This window comes from Trichophyton benhamiae (genome assembly GCF_000151125.1).
Source record: "Trichophyton benhamiae CBS 112371 chromosome Unknown contig00178.8, whole genome shotgun sequence".
Taxonomy (NCBI): Eukaryota; Fungi; Ascomycota; class Eurotiomycetes; order Onygenales; family Arthrodermataceae; genus Trichophyton; species Trichophyton benhamiae.
Window position 1 is genome coordinate 161,672 of NW_003315094.1, and position 12,571 is coordinate 174,242.

The 12,571-nt window shown below is 46.3% G+C and overlaps 4 protein-coding genes across 4 annotated transcripts; 3 read left to right on the forward strand and 1 right to left on the reverse strand.

Moving 5' to 3' along the window:
• Positions 1 to 554: 554 nt before the first annotated feature.
• On the forward strand, positions 555 to 5,893 carry ARB_01513 (uncharacterized protein; the record flags this gene model as incomplete). Its single annotated transcript, XM_003012207.1, has 6 exons — positions 555 to 608; positions 668 to 1,009; positions 1,065 to 1,352; positions 1,418 to 4,102; positions 4,164 to 4,436; positions 4,493 to 5,893. The coding sequence occupies 6 exons, from the start codon at positions 555 to 557 to the stop codon at positions 5,891 to 5,893; spliced, it is 5,043 nt and encodes a 1,680-aa protein (XP_003012253.1).
• A 3,101-nt stretch (positions 5,894 to 8,994) lies between these two features.
• Positions 8,995 to 9,405, forward strand: ARB_01514 (uncharacterized protein; the record flags this gene model as incomplete). Its single annotated transcript, XM_003012208.1, has 1 exon — positions 8,995 to 9,405. One exon carries the CDS (start codon positions 8,995 to 8,997, stop codon positions 9,403 to 9,405), a length of 411 nt encoding a protein of 136 aa, XP_003012254.1.
• Positions 9,406 to 9,700: 295 nt separating this feature from the next.
• ARB_01515 (APSES transcription factor Xbp1, putative) lies at positions 9,701 to 10,792 on the forward strand (the record flags this gene model as incomplete). Its single annotated transcript, XM_003012209.1, has 1 exon — positions 9,701 to 10,792. The coding sequence occupies one exon, from the start codon at positions 9,701 to 9,703 to the stop codon at positions 10,790 to 10,792; it is 1,092 nt and encodes a 363-aa protein (XP_003012255.1).
• A 970-nt stretch (positions 10,793 to 11,762) lies between these two features.
• Positions 11,763 to 12,518, reverse strand: ARB_01516 (uncharacterized protein; the record flags this gene model as incomplete). Its single annotated transcript, XM_003012210.1, has 2 exons — positions 11,763 to 12,353; positions 12,420 to 12,518. 2 exons carry the CDS (start codon positions 12,516 to 12,518, stop codon positions 11,763 to 11,765), a joined length of 690 nt encoding a protein of 229 aa, XP_003012256.1.
• Between the last annotated feature and the right edge of the window lie 53 nt (positions 12,519 to 12,571).

Genomic DNA, 12,571 nt, shown 5'->3' on the forward strand with positions numbered 1-12,571 from the left:
ACTCGCTTAGTCATGCGGATAATAGTTACTCCGGAAGCCATTTCCGCCCGGGCCATCATGTGAAGATTTATGATGCCGCGCAAAAGAAGTCAACAGTTAACAATAACAATGCAGCAAGCGGTGTCGCTCGAGGTTGATGCCGCAATTGCTGAGAGTGAATCTGCTGCTGTTTTACCGCCGTCCGTTTCCAGCTGTAAAAGAGAGAGAAAACGCAATTGTTTATCGATAGAGGCGCCAAGTGTTTATATATTTCCTATTCGGGTAAGAATTTGTCGGTCCGATGTTTGTCCGCCAAAATTTTATTGGAAGGGCCGCCAACCTTACCTAACTCCCGCCGCGAAGGAGAAAACATAAAAGACAACAAAAGGACAACCACGGTCGAGTTTCTCGACATCTGCGATATCTGTCACTCGTTTATTGCCTGGAGCGACATGCAGAGCGAATGAGCCTGAGGTCAATAGCCAGACCTACTCTGTTCTGAACGCTTGACACGGCTACTCAATCCCCCCCCCCTGAACGCCCCTTGGAGACACTGCTGAGACAATACCGGCGCGATGGCGAGCGAAAGCGATTTTGAGAGCGACGGCTTCAGCTCCGACTTTGCCCCGGTAAGTGTTCAATTTGTTTGTCGTTTGCTGGCTACAAATGCTGACGGTGTCCATGATAGAAACCAAAGGCAAAGGCGGCCCCAAAGAAAGCCGCTGCCGCCCCCAAAGCAAAGGGTGCCCCCAAAAAACTAACCCAAACTACTCTCAAACCCAAGACGACATCAAAAGCCACATCATCTAAGAAAACTGCCCGACCTGATCCCGAAGATGAGCTGGACTCAGTAGCGGAGGAGGCGGACTCCGATGATGCAGACGCTCTTGACAGCACTCCCCCTAACGCGTCTAAGAAGCAGAAAGCTGCTCCCAAGAAGGCTGCCTCAAAACCTCTTGCTAATGTGGAGAATGGGTCTTTCGCCACGGAAACGGTAGAGGGAGGTGGCTCATCCGAGAAGTACCAGAAGGTAAGCCCTATCATATAACCATCCTACACCCTCTTGTCACTAAATGCCGGTTTAGATCACCCAATTAGAGCATATCCTCAAACGCCCAGACACGTATATCGGCTCTGTTGAACGAACGGAGAAGCACATGTGGGTTTATAACTCAACAACAGAGTTGATGGAGTATAGAGAGGTCTCTTTCGTTCCTGGTCTATACAAAATCTTCGATGAAATCCTCGTCAACGCGGCGGACAACAAACAAAATGACCCCAACATGAGTGAGATCAGGGTTACCTTGGATAAGGAAGCTGGTGAAATTAGCGTCTGGAATAACGGTCGTGGTATTCCAGTAGAGATACACAAGGTATGTACTTTCCTCTCCTTGATTATAGTACATATTTTAGAAGTGCAATGCTAAGTCTTTTGTAGAAAGAGCAAATCTACATTCCTGAACTTATTTTCGGTCATTTGTTGACTTCATCGAACTACAACGATATGCAAGAGAAAGTCACCGGCGGACGAAACGGTTACGGAGCAAAACTCTGTAATATTTTTAGTAATGAATTCACGGTCGAAACGGCTGACTCTAAGCAGAAAAAGAAATTCAAACTCACATGGACGAATAATATGTCAACTATGGGAAAGGCCAAGATTACTGAATGCAAAGGTGACGACTATACCAAGGTTACATTCAAACCTGACTTTGCAAAGTTCGGCATGGACGGAATGGATGATGATTTCGAGGCCTTGGTTAAAAGAAGAGTCTACGACATGGCTGGCACCTGCGGGACAGCAGTGAAATTAAACGGCACAAGGATCCCCATCAAGTCTTTCAAAAAATACATGGAAATGTACACCAAAGCAATCAAGGCTGAGCGAGGAGAGGATCCGACTTCGGCTTCTGACAAAAATGATATAATTACAGAAAGCCCGGACCGGCGCTGGGAAATTGGATTCACCGTATCGGATGGCTCTTTTCAACAGGTTTCTTTTGTCAATTCCATCGCAACAACATCTGGTGGAACGCACGTCAATTACATCAGTGACCAAATCTGCAACAAGCTTGCCGACGCTCTGAAAAAGAAAAACAAGACCGGGGCAACTCTCAAGGCTGCCCAGATCAAGAACCACATCTTCCTCTTCGTCAATTCCCAGATTGTCAATCCAGCCTTTACTTCTCAAACCAAAGAGCAATTGACTACCAGACCAAGCCAATTCGGAAGCAAATGTGTTGTTTCTGATGACTTTTTGAAGAAGGTCATGAAGACCCGTGTCATGGACGATATCCTCCACTTTGCAGAAAAGAAAGCTGATCAAATTTTGAAGAAAACGGACGGAAACCGCCGTTCCCGTATGAATAACCCGAAGCTTACAGATGCAAATAAGGCCGGCACTAAAGATGGACATCACTGTACTCTCATCCTAACTGAAGGTGATTCCGCCAAGGGTTTGGCTATGGCCGGCCGAGCAGTTGTGGGACCTGACCTTTTCGGAGTCTTTCCACTTCGAGGAAAACTTCTCAACGTTCGAGATGCCTCTGTAGACCAAATCTCGAAGAATGCTGAAATCCAGAACATCAAAAATTTCATTGGCTTACAGCATAAAAAGGAATATACTGATACTCGTGGTCTCCGGTATGGCCATTTGATGATTATGACTGATCAGGATCATGACGGTAGTCATATCAAGGGCTTGCTCATCAATTATCTTCAGGTTGCATTCCCAACTCTCTTGAAAATACCCGGCTTCCTGATCGAATTCATCACGCCTATTGTTAAAGTTTGGAAGGGAGATCCTAAAAATCCAACTCACTCCAAATCTTTCTTCACCATTCCAGAATATGAGGAGTGGAAGGAAGCTCATGCGCATGATAAGAAGTGGCAAAAGAAGTACTACAAAGGTTTGGGTACTAGTTCGACAGAGGACGCCCAAATTTACTTCCAAGATTTGGACAGGCACCTGAAACAGTTTCACACACTGCAGGATAAGGAGGCAGAGCTCATCGAGCTTGCTTTTTCTAAGAAGAAAGCCGACGAACGAAAGGAGTGGCTTCGCCAATTCAAGCCAGGAACATACCTTGACCATTCCACCGACCAAATCACGTATACTGATTTCATCAACAAAGAGCTTATTCTTTTTAGTATGGCCGATAACATTCGATCCATTCCCTCAGTGGTAGATGGCTTGAAACCTGGTCAGCGGAAGGTTTTGTACACTATGTTCAAACGCAATGTCAGAAAGGACATTAAGGTTGTCGAACTTGCTGGTTATGTCTCCGGTATGACGGCTTATCAACATGGTGATAACTCTTTGCATACCACTATTGTTGGTCTGGCTCAAACCTTCGTCGGGTCAAACAACATCAATTGCTTGGAACCTAGCGGTAACTTTGGAAGTCGTCTCCAAGGTGGTTCTGACAGTGCCAGTGCTCGTTATATTTACACACGTCTCTCGCCGTTTGCGAGACGATTATTCCATCCAGCTGATGAGCCGTTATTGGTGAACAACGTTGACGATGGAAAAGTGATTGAGCCTGAAACTTACGTTCCTGTTGTTCCACTCATTCTCATCAACGGCGCTGATGGTATTGGAACAGGCTGGAGCACCTCAATCCCAAATTATAACCCAGAAGAAGTAGTTGACAACCTCAAGCGGCTGATGGTAGGTGAGGAGCTTGTTCCAATGAAGCCATGGTTCCGCGGTTTTAAAGGTGAAGTTACTGGGTCTGGAGATCGTTACAAGTTCAGTGGGATCATCAAACAAACTGCAGACAACGAAGTAGAAATCACCGAATTGCCTATCCGTACCTGGACCCAAGACTTCAAGGACAAGCTTGAGGAAATCATCAAGGCTGAAAAGGTCCCTTCATTTATTAAAGATTACAAGGACTACAACACCCACACCAATGTTCATTTCATCATTCAGATGGAAGAAAAACACATGAAGAAGGCCCTTGAGGAAGGCCTTGAGGAAAAGTTCAAGCTTGTTAAACAAATAGCAACTTCGAACATGGTTGCTTTTGACGCTGAAGGGCGTATTACACGCTACGAAACTCCAGAGGACATTTTGCGGGCCTTTTATGCCGTCCGTATCAAACTGTATGAGAAACGAAAGGTACGGAGCATACATATTTGTCTCACAATTATTGCCTCTATGTCTCTAACGGTAGTTATAGCAATATCTCCTGTCGGAACTTCAAACCCAGCTCGACAAGTTAAGCAACCAAGCCCGCTTTGTTCAGATGATTATAGATGGAAAACTGGTGATCTCAAAGAAGAAGAAAGCTGTTCTCATTCAAGAGCTGCAGGAGAAGGGGTTCAAGCCATTCCCAAAGGTTGTCGGTACTCCAGAACCGGGGGAAGCTGGTGATGTTGAAGAAGAGGAAGACGAAGAGGAGGAGACCACAACCGCCGCCGTTTCTTCTGATGCATATGATTACCTTCTGAGCGTAAGTTCCACCACGCCCTACTAATCACGCTTTCAATCTAACCTTTGATCCTACAGATGCCTCTGTGGTCCCTGACCCAGGAACGTGTTGACAAACTGCGACGCCAAATTGGAGACAAGGAGATGGAAGTTGATGCGCTGATCAAACTAACAAAGGAAGATCTCTGGAGGAAGGACCTTGACGAGTTCATTTCCGAATGGAGATTCCAGCTTGAGGACGAAGACAACCGCCGCAAGAAAATAGCTAGCCGTGGCAGACGCTTATCATCCAAGGTCAAAACTGGCAGCCGAGCTACTGCTGCCAAAAAACGCAAGGCGGGCTCGGGTGATGACAGTGATTTCGATGTGCCCAAGGGGAAGAAGGCAACCGTTAATCGCGTTCAACCCAAGGGCGGGCTACTTGATTTCCTTAGTAAAGCGAAGCCCAAGCCAAAGGCAACATCCCGTGTCGATGGTGCAGATGATTCGGATGACTTTGAGGATGAAGTTATGCCGAAGCCGAAATCGCGAGGAACCGCAAAGGAAGCCAAAGCTAAGCCTGCGCCGGCGCCTGTGTCTAAGGGACTAAGTGACGCAGATTTCTTGGACATTGATTCTATGGGAACTGACAACCCGAAGCGGGAACCATCACCTGTAGAGAAACCAAAGGTGGTTGATGATGACTCGGATATCGAGATGATCCCTAAGCCCACCACGCAACGCAGCGCTCGAAACAAACAGCAGCCTAAGAAGTACCATGGTTTCAGTACATCTGAGGATGAAGAGGATGATGACTTTGATGTCAGTGCCATGGTCAAGGGGATAGACAAGAAAAAGCCAAACACAGTCTCCACAGGGCCAACTCTTTTCTCTGAACCTTCTCGCCCGGCCGGTGGAAGCTCGAAACTTCCTGCAAAGCCGGCAAAGGAGACGATGGAATTTGATGCAGATGAAACTGACTACTCGAAACTTATCCCTCAAAACTCTCCAAGACGCTCTCTACTTGTGAAGCCGAAAGAAAACAAGGTGTTTTCAGATGCAGAAGATGACATCGAAGATGAGCCTAAACCTGTTGCTAAATCGACTGCAAAGGCTAAAGCTTCTTCCAGCTCCAAGTCAACTTCAAAACCTGCTGCAAAGACTTCAACAACTTCTGCTCGAGGCCGGCCAAAGAAAGCAGTAGCTGCCGCGCCAGAGAAAGAGAAGAAGGCCCTTCAACTCTCACCTGCAGCAAAGGTCTATGCTTCTAAAAAGGCCAAAGCCAAGAAAATAGTGGACGATATGTCTGATGACGATATCGACGCCATGGCTAATGATATTCTCGACTCGGAACCCGAGGAAGCTGTCAAACCATCGTCTAGGGCGAGACCTGCACGTCGGGCAGCTACAACTGCCAAAAAGCCTGTGTACGCCCTTGATGACGACAGCAGTGAAGAAGACGGAGATGCAGCAGTTTCCAGCGAGGACTTCTCGGACTAAGAAGTCTGTAGTTTAATGGGTACGGGTCATTGATTTGTTGGGGGGGTATTCGTGGAGTCAACCTCATGGGGAAAATAAGAGGGCCCCTGGCCGGTGTTCGGGGATAGGGCTCGATTTAACTATTTCATTATCCATTTCCTGCATCTTTTCTCACATGGTTGTATGGCATGCATTTGATACATTCTTCAGCTGTTAATATTCCTCCGCTGGTATAGAGGTACCTTTTCCATAACATACTTGTCCATATTCTATGTCTATATCTCCCCTTATCCTCCCCACGTCCATGGTCCCATCATCAGGCATCAGAAGAGACAGAACGACATTTTCCCGTTCAATGTACGACTTTGCAATATTTCGTTACTCGAAGGGGAGCTCCCGGCCCCTTTTCAGGGGACTTGTGTCTTCCTGCGAAGCTAGCTATCAGCATGACAGCCAGGATAGATCTAGACCATTATCTTCATTTGAAACCATTCTCGCCGACGGAAGGCTCTTAAAATTTAAGGGGTCTTAGTTTGTGGCCGTGGAAGGTGATAAAGCCGTCGCCCTCGCGGTTGTACTGCTGGTCGTCTTTTTACTTTTTTCGTGGTGCTGACTGCGTCGACCTTAACTTAGTTGTTTTTTTTTTAACCTCACTTCAACCTACACGATGATTCCTTCAGCACCAAAGCGCCAACAACAGCGCGCCCCGATGGAGCTTTACTATGAAAAGTGCTGCTGCCAGACATTTACCGGCCGCGTGGATAGCTTTATCGTTGACTATTCAAGCAACACAAGACAGGAGCCATAACAAACCGTTCAGTTGAGCGCCAGGCTTTCCCGCGGCCCCTGAAGATGATGGGCTCCTGGAGACGGAAATGCGGGTATTTGTCCTATCATTATGCTCAGTTTTACATATATTCTGTTTCATATTCAGGGCCCGTGGGATGATAAGCTACTTTGCTCCTTGATATAGCAGAGCCGGGAGAAGTATAACTAATTCCGAAGTATTTTACGTATGGAGCGTGAGTTCTTTCTGATATGCTTGATGCACCGGAAAACATCATCAAAAGTCTGGCAGGTTCTCGCATATATGCCATATAATTAACTTAATATTAACGTCAGATACAGGAGAACTGGAGATTCTGTCGAGTGTTTGTGGAGTTGCACAGTTGCCGGGGAATGTCCTGGGGATGTGGGATTTGCTAAACCGTCGTCAGCTGGCCGAAAGCTTTACGTACCACCATCTCAGGCTCTCCCGCTTGGTATAAGGCTTCAAGCTATATTTGTGGAGGCCTAATCCAACGCTATTGATACCCTGTATTTTGCTTGATCCTTTAACCAGGTCTGCCCATGTTTGCCATTTTCAACCTCCTTCGCTAGGTGTCCATTTCAGGCCTTGTTGAGTCGAAACTGTGGGGGCTGACAAGCATCTATCCGTCACACGAGCTTTCAAGCCATGCAGCTTCCCGCAACACGCCCACGGATCAGGCAACCGCCTTTATTTTCTTTCTGGCTCTTGGCTAGATCAAGTATAGCAAGATTCCAAGCTTGCCATACATTCAGGCTCCTGGCATATTCACCACCTTCTAGCCCAGCTATGACAGTTTTTTTTTAAAGGGCTCTAATTTTTATGGCAGTATCCTCTATGCGTGACCGGTTCAATAGGGGACCATAGCGGGATCGGACGCGACCCCAACAATGGAACAAGGAGAACAGAATACGCTTTTACCTTATCACCAAACCAGTTGAAGAACATAAATCATTCATTTAACTGGTGGGTTCCTTAAATGATAGCTCTTTCTTCATTTTGTCATACGTGGATGGTGCCAGAAGTCTTCAGTATTGGGGAACACAGTGTCTTTGGGATAAAAAGCTTCGCCTTTAGTGGATTAATGGACCAGGGACAAAGGCAAAAACGTTTTGGATCCAAATGTAAGTGCGTTAGAGGAGACACCTACTAGATAAACGCCCTCTTTTCAAATGCCTAAGGAACCTGTGTTGCCCAACTAGCAATTTTCGGGTATCTGCATACGTTGACTGAAACGCGCCTCTCCTCGATGGAGTACACCCATCCGTTGCCCTCTTAGAGAGGGTTGGGATATTTCTATATCCTGAGCAGAATATACCCTGACATTCTCACACTTTACGGGACCCTAGTTTAGAGGCCTACTTTGCGCACAATGCTAGGCGTAGACACCCCTTCCGATACATCAAAGGGGAGAAGAAAAAATCCCATCGGAACAATGTCGCAGGTTCCCAGATATCGGGATCGGAACGGAGGTACTTGCAAAAACATTTCCAAGGGTGTATCTATCAGAGCCATCTAGCTGATAGAAAATGCCCCATCTTGCAAAATGGTTGTTGATGCTTTCATGGCATTGACCAAAGCCGAACATTATTCTACGTCTTTCTTAGTGAGACCTGCACTAACTAAACTCCACAGCTTCCCATCTCACCCTTTCCCTTCACCGCTTGCCCAACTGTGGTAGGTAGCCTCGATGATTGGTATCAAGTGCTAGTGGTCCCTTGCACGATACAAACAAACAGTTACATCAGGCCCATAAGTTTCCAGAGTACCCAATGTACTTTGCTCTCCTAAAGCAAGTTGACCTTTCTTACAAGGCCATTAGCTTAGAGACCTCCGGAGAAACAAATATCAATTCTGGGAACGTATCTTTTTACTGGGAGTATTGCGTGTCTCCTCATCTAGCATTATTATCTCCCCTTCTGCCTGTCAATAACCGCGATGCCCTTTTCCCACTAGATGCAATGTCCTGCATCTGGCCTATGCCTCCCTTCACTACTCTTGTAGAACAGGCCCCTCTTTCAACTTCTGGACATTTTCTTTATCATTCAAGCTCTGTCTCAAGCCTTTCTCTCCCATTATCAGCTATTCCTGACTACTGAGGCTTGATCTTAGGAGACTATATCCCGTGGCTCTACCTTTTCCTTGTTTGTCAACTATATTTTTATCGAAACTGCGCCATCTGTTGTGACACTTTCTTAACTCTTCCGCCTTGTACAAATCCACGGTCAAATTAATATCGATCTCAGACAACGACCCATTCGACGATAGGGGTTATATTCTGGAAGATCGACATCGGGGAAGTTTCTCATTCGCGATGACATCCATCGCCTCTCTGCTCAATCCAGAGCCGGACTCTACCAAAAAGAACCAAAAAGTGCTAGCTCCCGGTTCTTCTCCAGGGAACGAAAGAGGGAGCCAGTCCTCTCCCCCCGCAAAGAAACAAAAGGTCTCAAAGGATGCAGCCGTTTTTACCAGGGGAAGGGTACGGGGTCCCCTCAAGTACCCTCCTTGTGAGTGGCAGGACGAAAAGCTGGCTGAGGCGCACAAATTGTTTGAGATTCACCCAATGGGCCATATCACAGAATTCCCCAGACATATACCATACAACAGTGAGAAAAAGTCCTTCCTTGAAAAAACTGGGAGGGAAAGTTTTGAAGGTAATGTTTCCAGTATATTTGTACTCTACCCATGCTTGAAGCTAACGGAGCATAGTATTTCAATATGAATTCAAAATTCCTGGTGATGATAAAGTATACACTGTAATGTGGGATTACAACATTGGTTTAGTCCGGACGACCTCCCTATTCCGATGCAATAACTACTCAAAGGTGAGATTTCTATCGAACCACTACTCAATGTTTACACTTACTGAGCCGAGAATTCTCCCCTTAGACTGCGCCCGCAAAAATGTTGAATGCCAACCCCGGTCTCAGAGAAATCTGCCACAGTATAACTGGCGGTGCACTGGCAGCGCAAGGTAACAAGGCAATTCCCCGTTCCAAGAAAAACTTGACTTGCTAATGATCAAAGGGTATTGGATGCCGTTTGAGGCTGCTAAAGCAGTGGCTGCCACCTTTTGCTGGAAGATTCGATATGCCTTAACCCCTTTATTTGGGGTCGGTTTTCTTTCAGAGTGTATTAAGCCGACCGATGAGATGTTTGGACGTATGATCATTGACCCGGCAATTATTCGAGCTGCAACCATTACAGCACATCAGCAGCGCAATCTTGAGCTCCAGAAGGCATCCTCCAATCGTCTTGCGAGCTCTAACATTTCCTACTTACCCCTGAAACCTAGGGCAGAGCATGTTAGTGTCAAAAGACTGCGTTCTAGATCCCACGACAGTTCTCCAGACGATGAGGATGTCACTCTTTTTGATAACAGAGGCCCAAATCCCCATAGGGGCGCTTCCTACTATGACCACCAAGCATACTCTCCATCAACCCTACCAAATTCTGGATGGACGCCTGCCAATACGCCACGTACCTCCCAGCCTTTCAGGCGTCTCATGAATAACGGAAATGAGAGCATTCTCCCGTCTCCCAAGGACATCATTGAGTCACTTTCTCGGATGAATAACACTAAACTGTCGACTCGCCCCAATGGGTCATACCTAGCCTTCAATGAAGTTGAGAATGTCAGCGATGACGGCAGCGGCGACGATGATAGTATCAATGCATCGACATCTGAAGATGAGCCTGGGAATAAAGTGCTTACCCAATGGTCTAAGGTGGACCGCAGCTTCGAATCCGAGGCCGACGGTGAAACAGACCAAGAAGATACGGCAATGCCTGACGAAAAAACACCCCTATGTTTGCCTCTTACCCAAACACCGCGCGAGGGCACAAATGAAAGCGTCGTTCATACTAGACACTCAAATCCGGAGGGGTCTGTGACAGGAAACGATGAGGTGGAAAAGGAGAATACGAGGGAAAAGCATGAGGCAGCAGCCGAACCAAAGCCGGAAGGGAGGCAGTCACCTCTACCCTTGACAAACGATGCCAGGGCAGCGTATATGTTGATGAAACTACATATGCAGGAGGCAGCGGGCAACAACACTGCGGCCTTAGATGAAGACCCGGCAAGGAAGAAGAGGCGTGCATCAGCATAGAAAGAATGGCATTGAATTAAAACACAAACCCCAGGGTCGCAATGAGCATTGAGATTGTTCCGACTTGACTCGAATTTTTTTTTTTTTTTTTTTTTTTTTTTTCCTTTCTTGATTTCATTTAATTTCCTATTTATCTTCACAGGGGGCCAGTTGTCTCCTCAGATGCATGAAAATCTGGCTGGAAACTTTTAAATGGTGGAGGGCGGGCGTATTTTCTTCCATGAGATCGATTGTTTGCCCATAATTTGGACTCGTCATGTTATCCAACTAACTATTTGGTTCATATTTTTGTCACTTCACTTTATCATAATAATTATCCTCTTCCATTCCATATTACTGTAATACTGAGTAACTATGCCTGTGGGTTCTTGTAGATGGCTATTAATGAAGTTCACCTTCAAAATAGAATAATTTACTCAAGTCTAGAAAAGTTATTCTTGGGGTAGTTAGAAGAATTTTGATTCATTCACCAACATGCTTTTAACTAACTATACTCATTAATAATTTGGGTTAAGGAGAAAATTGAAGATAAGTTAGTACAAGAAAGTAAACAGAAAAAAGAAAAGGCAGAGGTTCAGTTTTGACAACTTGTAGAGGGATAGAATCAATATGAAACGGAATTTTGGTAATGGGAGAACAAAGAAAAACCAATAAAAACGAATGGAGCAAAAGTAAACAAATACTTAAACACTTAGGGAAGCAGAAGCAGAAGTGGTTGTTGTTTGACAAGGAGAAAATTAAAGTGGGTAATGGATAGGGTTGGTTGCTCAGGGATTGGTCCAATATGTAGGTAGAGTAACCAGCCAGTCCAAACGCAAGTAACAAGGGTGTAAAAGGTAGAAGGTAATGGAAGGACTTTTTATAGTAGTCTGGCCGATGCGGCTAGCATGATAGGGTAAATCTGTCACGGCAGACAGTGTTTCGCTAAGGCACAGCCTGTTGAGAAACAAAAGAAGGGAAAGATCTTGACTTAAGAGATCTGGACCAATTCGGGTACCTTGTCGGCTTCCTTTACTTCACCGGAAGGCTCGCCAGTAGGGGCCTCAGGAAAATTTGCGTGGGCGACTTGCTGCAGATCAGGGAGTTCCTCTGTCTTTGGAATATCTGGGAGAGATTCGAGAGCAGCTTCAGGAGCAGAAGTTTGGTGAATATTTTCCTCGACGATCTCCTCGACGGTCTTCTGAGCTGGTGCCTGAGCTGGTTTCTGGGAAGGTTCCTGGGCAGCTTTAGGGGTGGGCTCGGGTTCAGCCTTAGGTGCAGTGAGGTTTGAAACGGCACCATTGGTGGATCCAATGTAGCCGTTGGCCTTAGCTCGATACTCTCCGACATACTGCCTGACAATGTGGGTGGCTTGTGCGGTTTGAGTTTCAGCCATCTCTTTTACATGGGAAGCTTGGTTAGCCACGATTTCCTGTGCATTTCCAAGCTGGCTGTCGATAAATTCCTTGTTGGTGATATAAACCAGCGGGGCCAAGTAGACGACGCAGGTAGCAATCAAAGCCAAGCCCCACAGGGGTAGGAACATTACCAGCCAGTATGAAACCAAGGCGGTAACGAATGCCTATGCGGATGTTAGAAGCGCCGCTGAATCAAGTTCAAATAGGTGGGTGTGGGTGTAGACACATACGGAGATAGTATAGCTGAGATTTTCAACGAAGAGAATCCGCTGGAATTCGATGAGGAAGAATTCGACCAAGTTCTCAAGGTCCTCCAAGAAGCTGTCCATGGTATCCTTAGGAATGGTGTAGTACTTCCGAGGACGCGAGGAGCTGGTTAGCC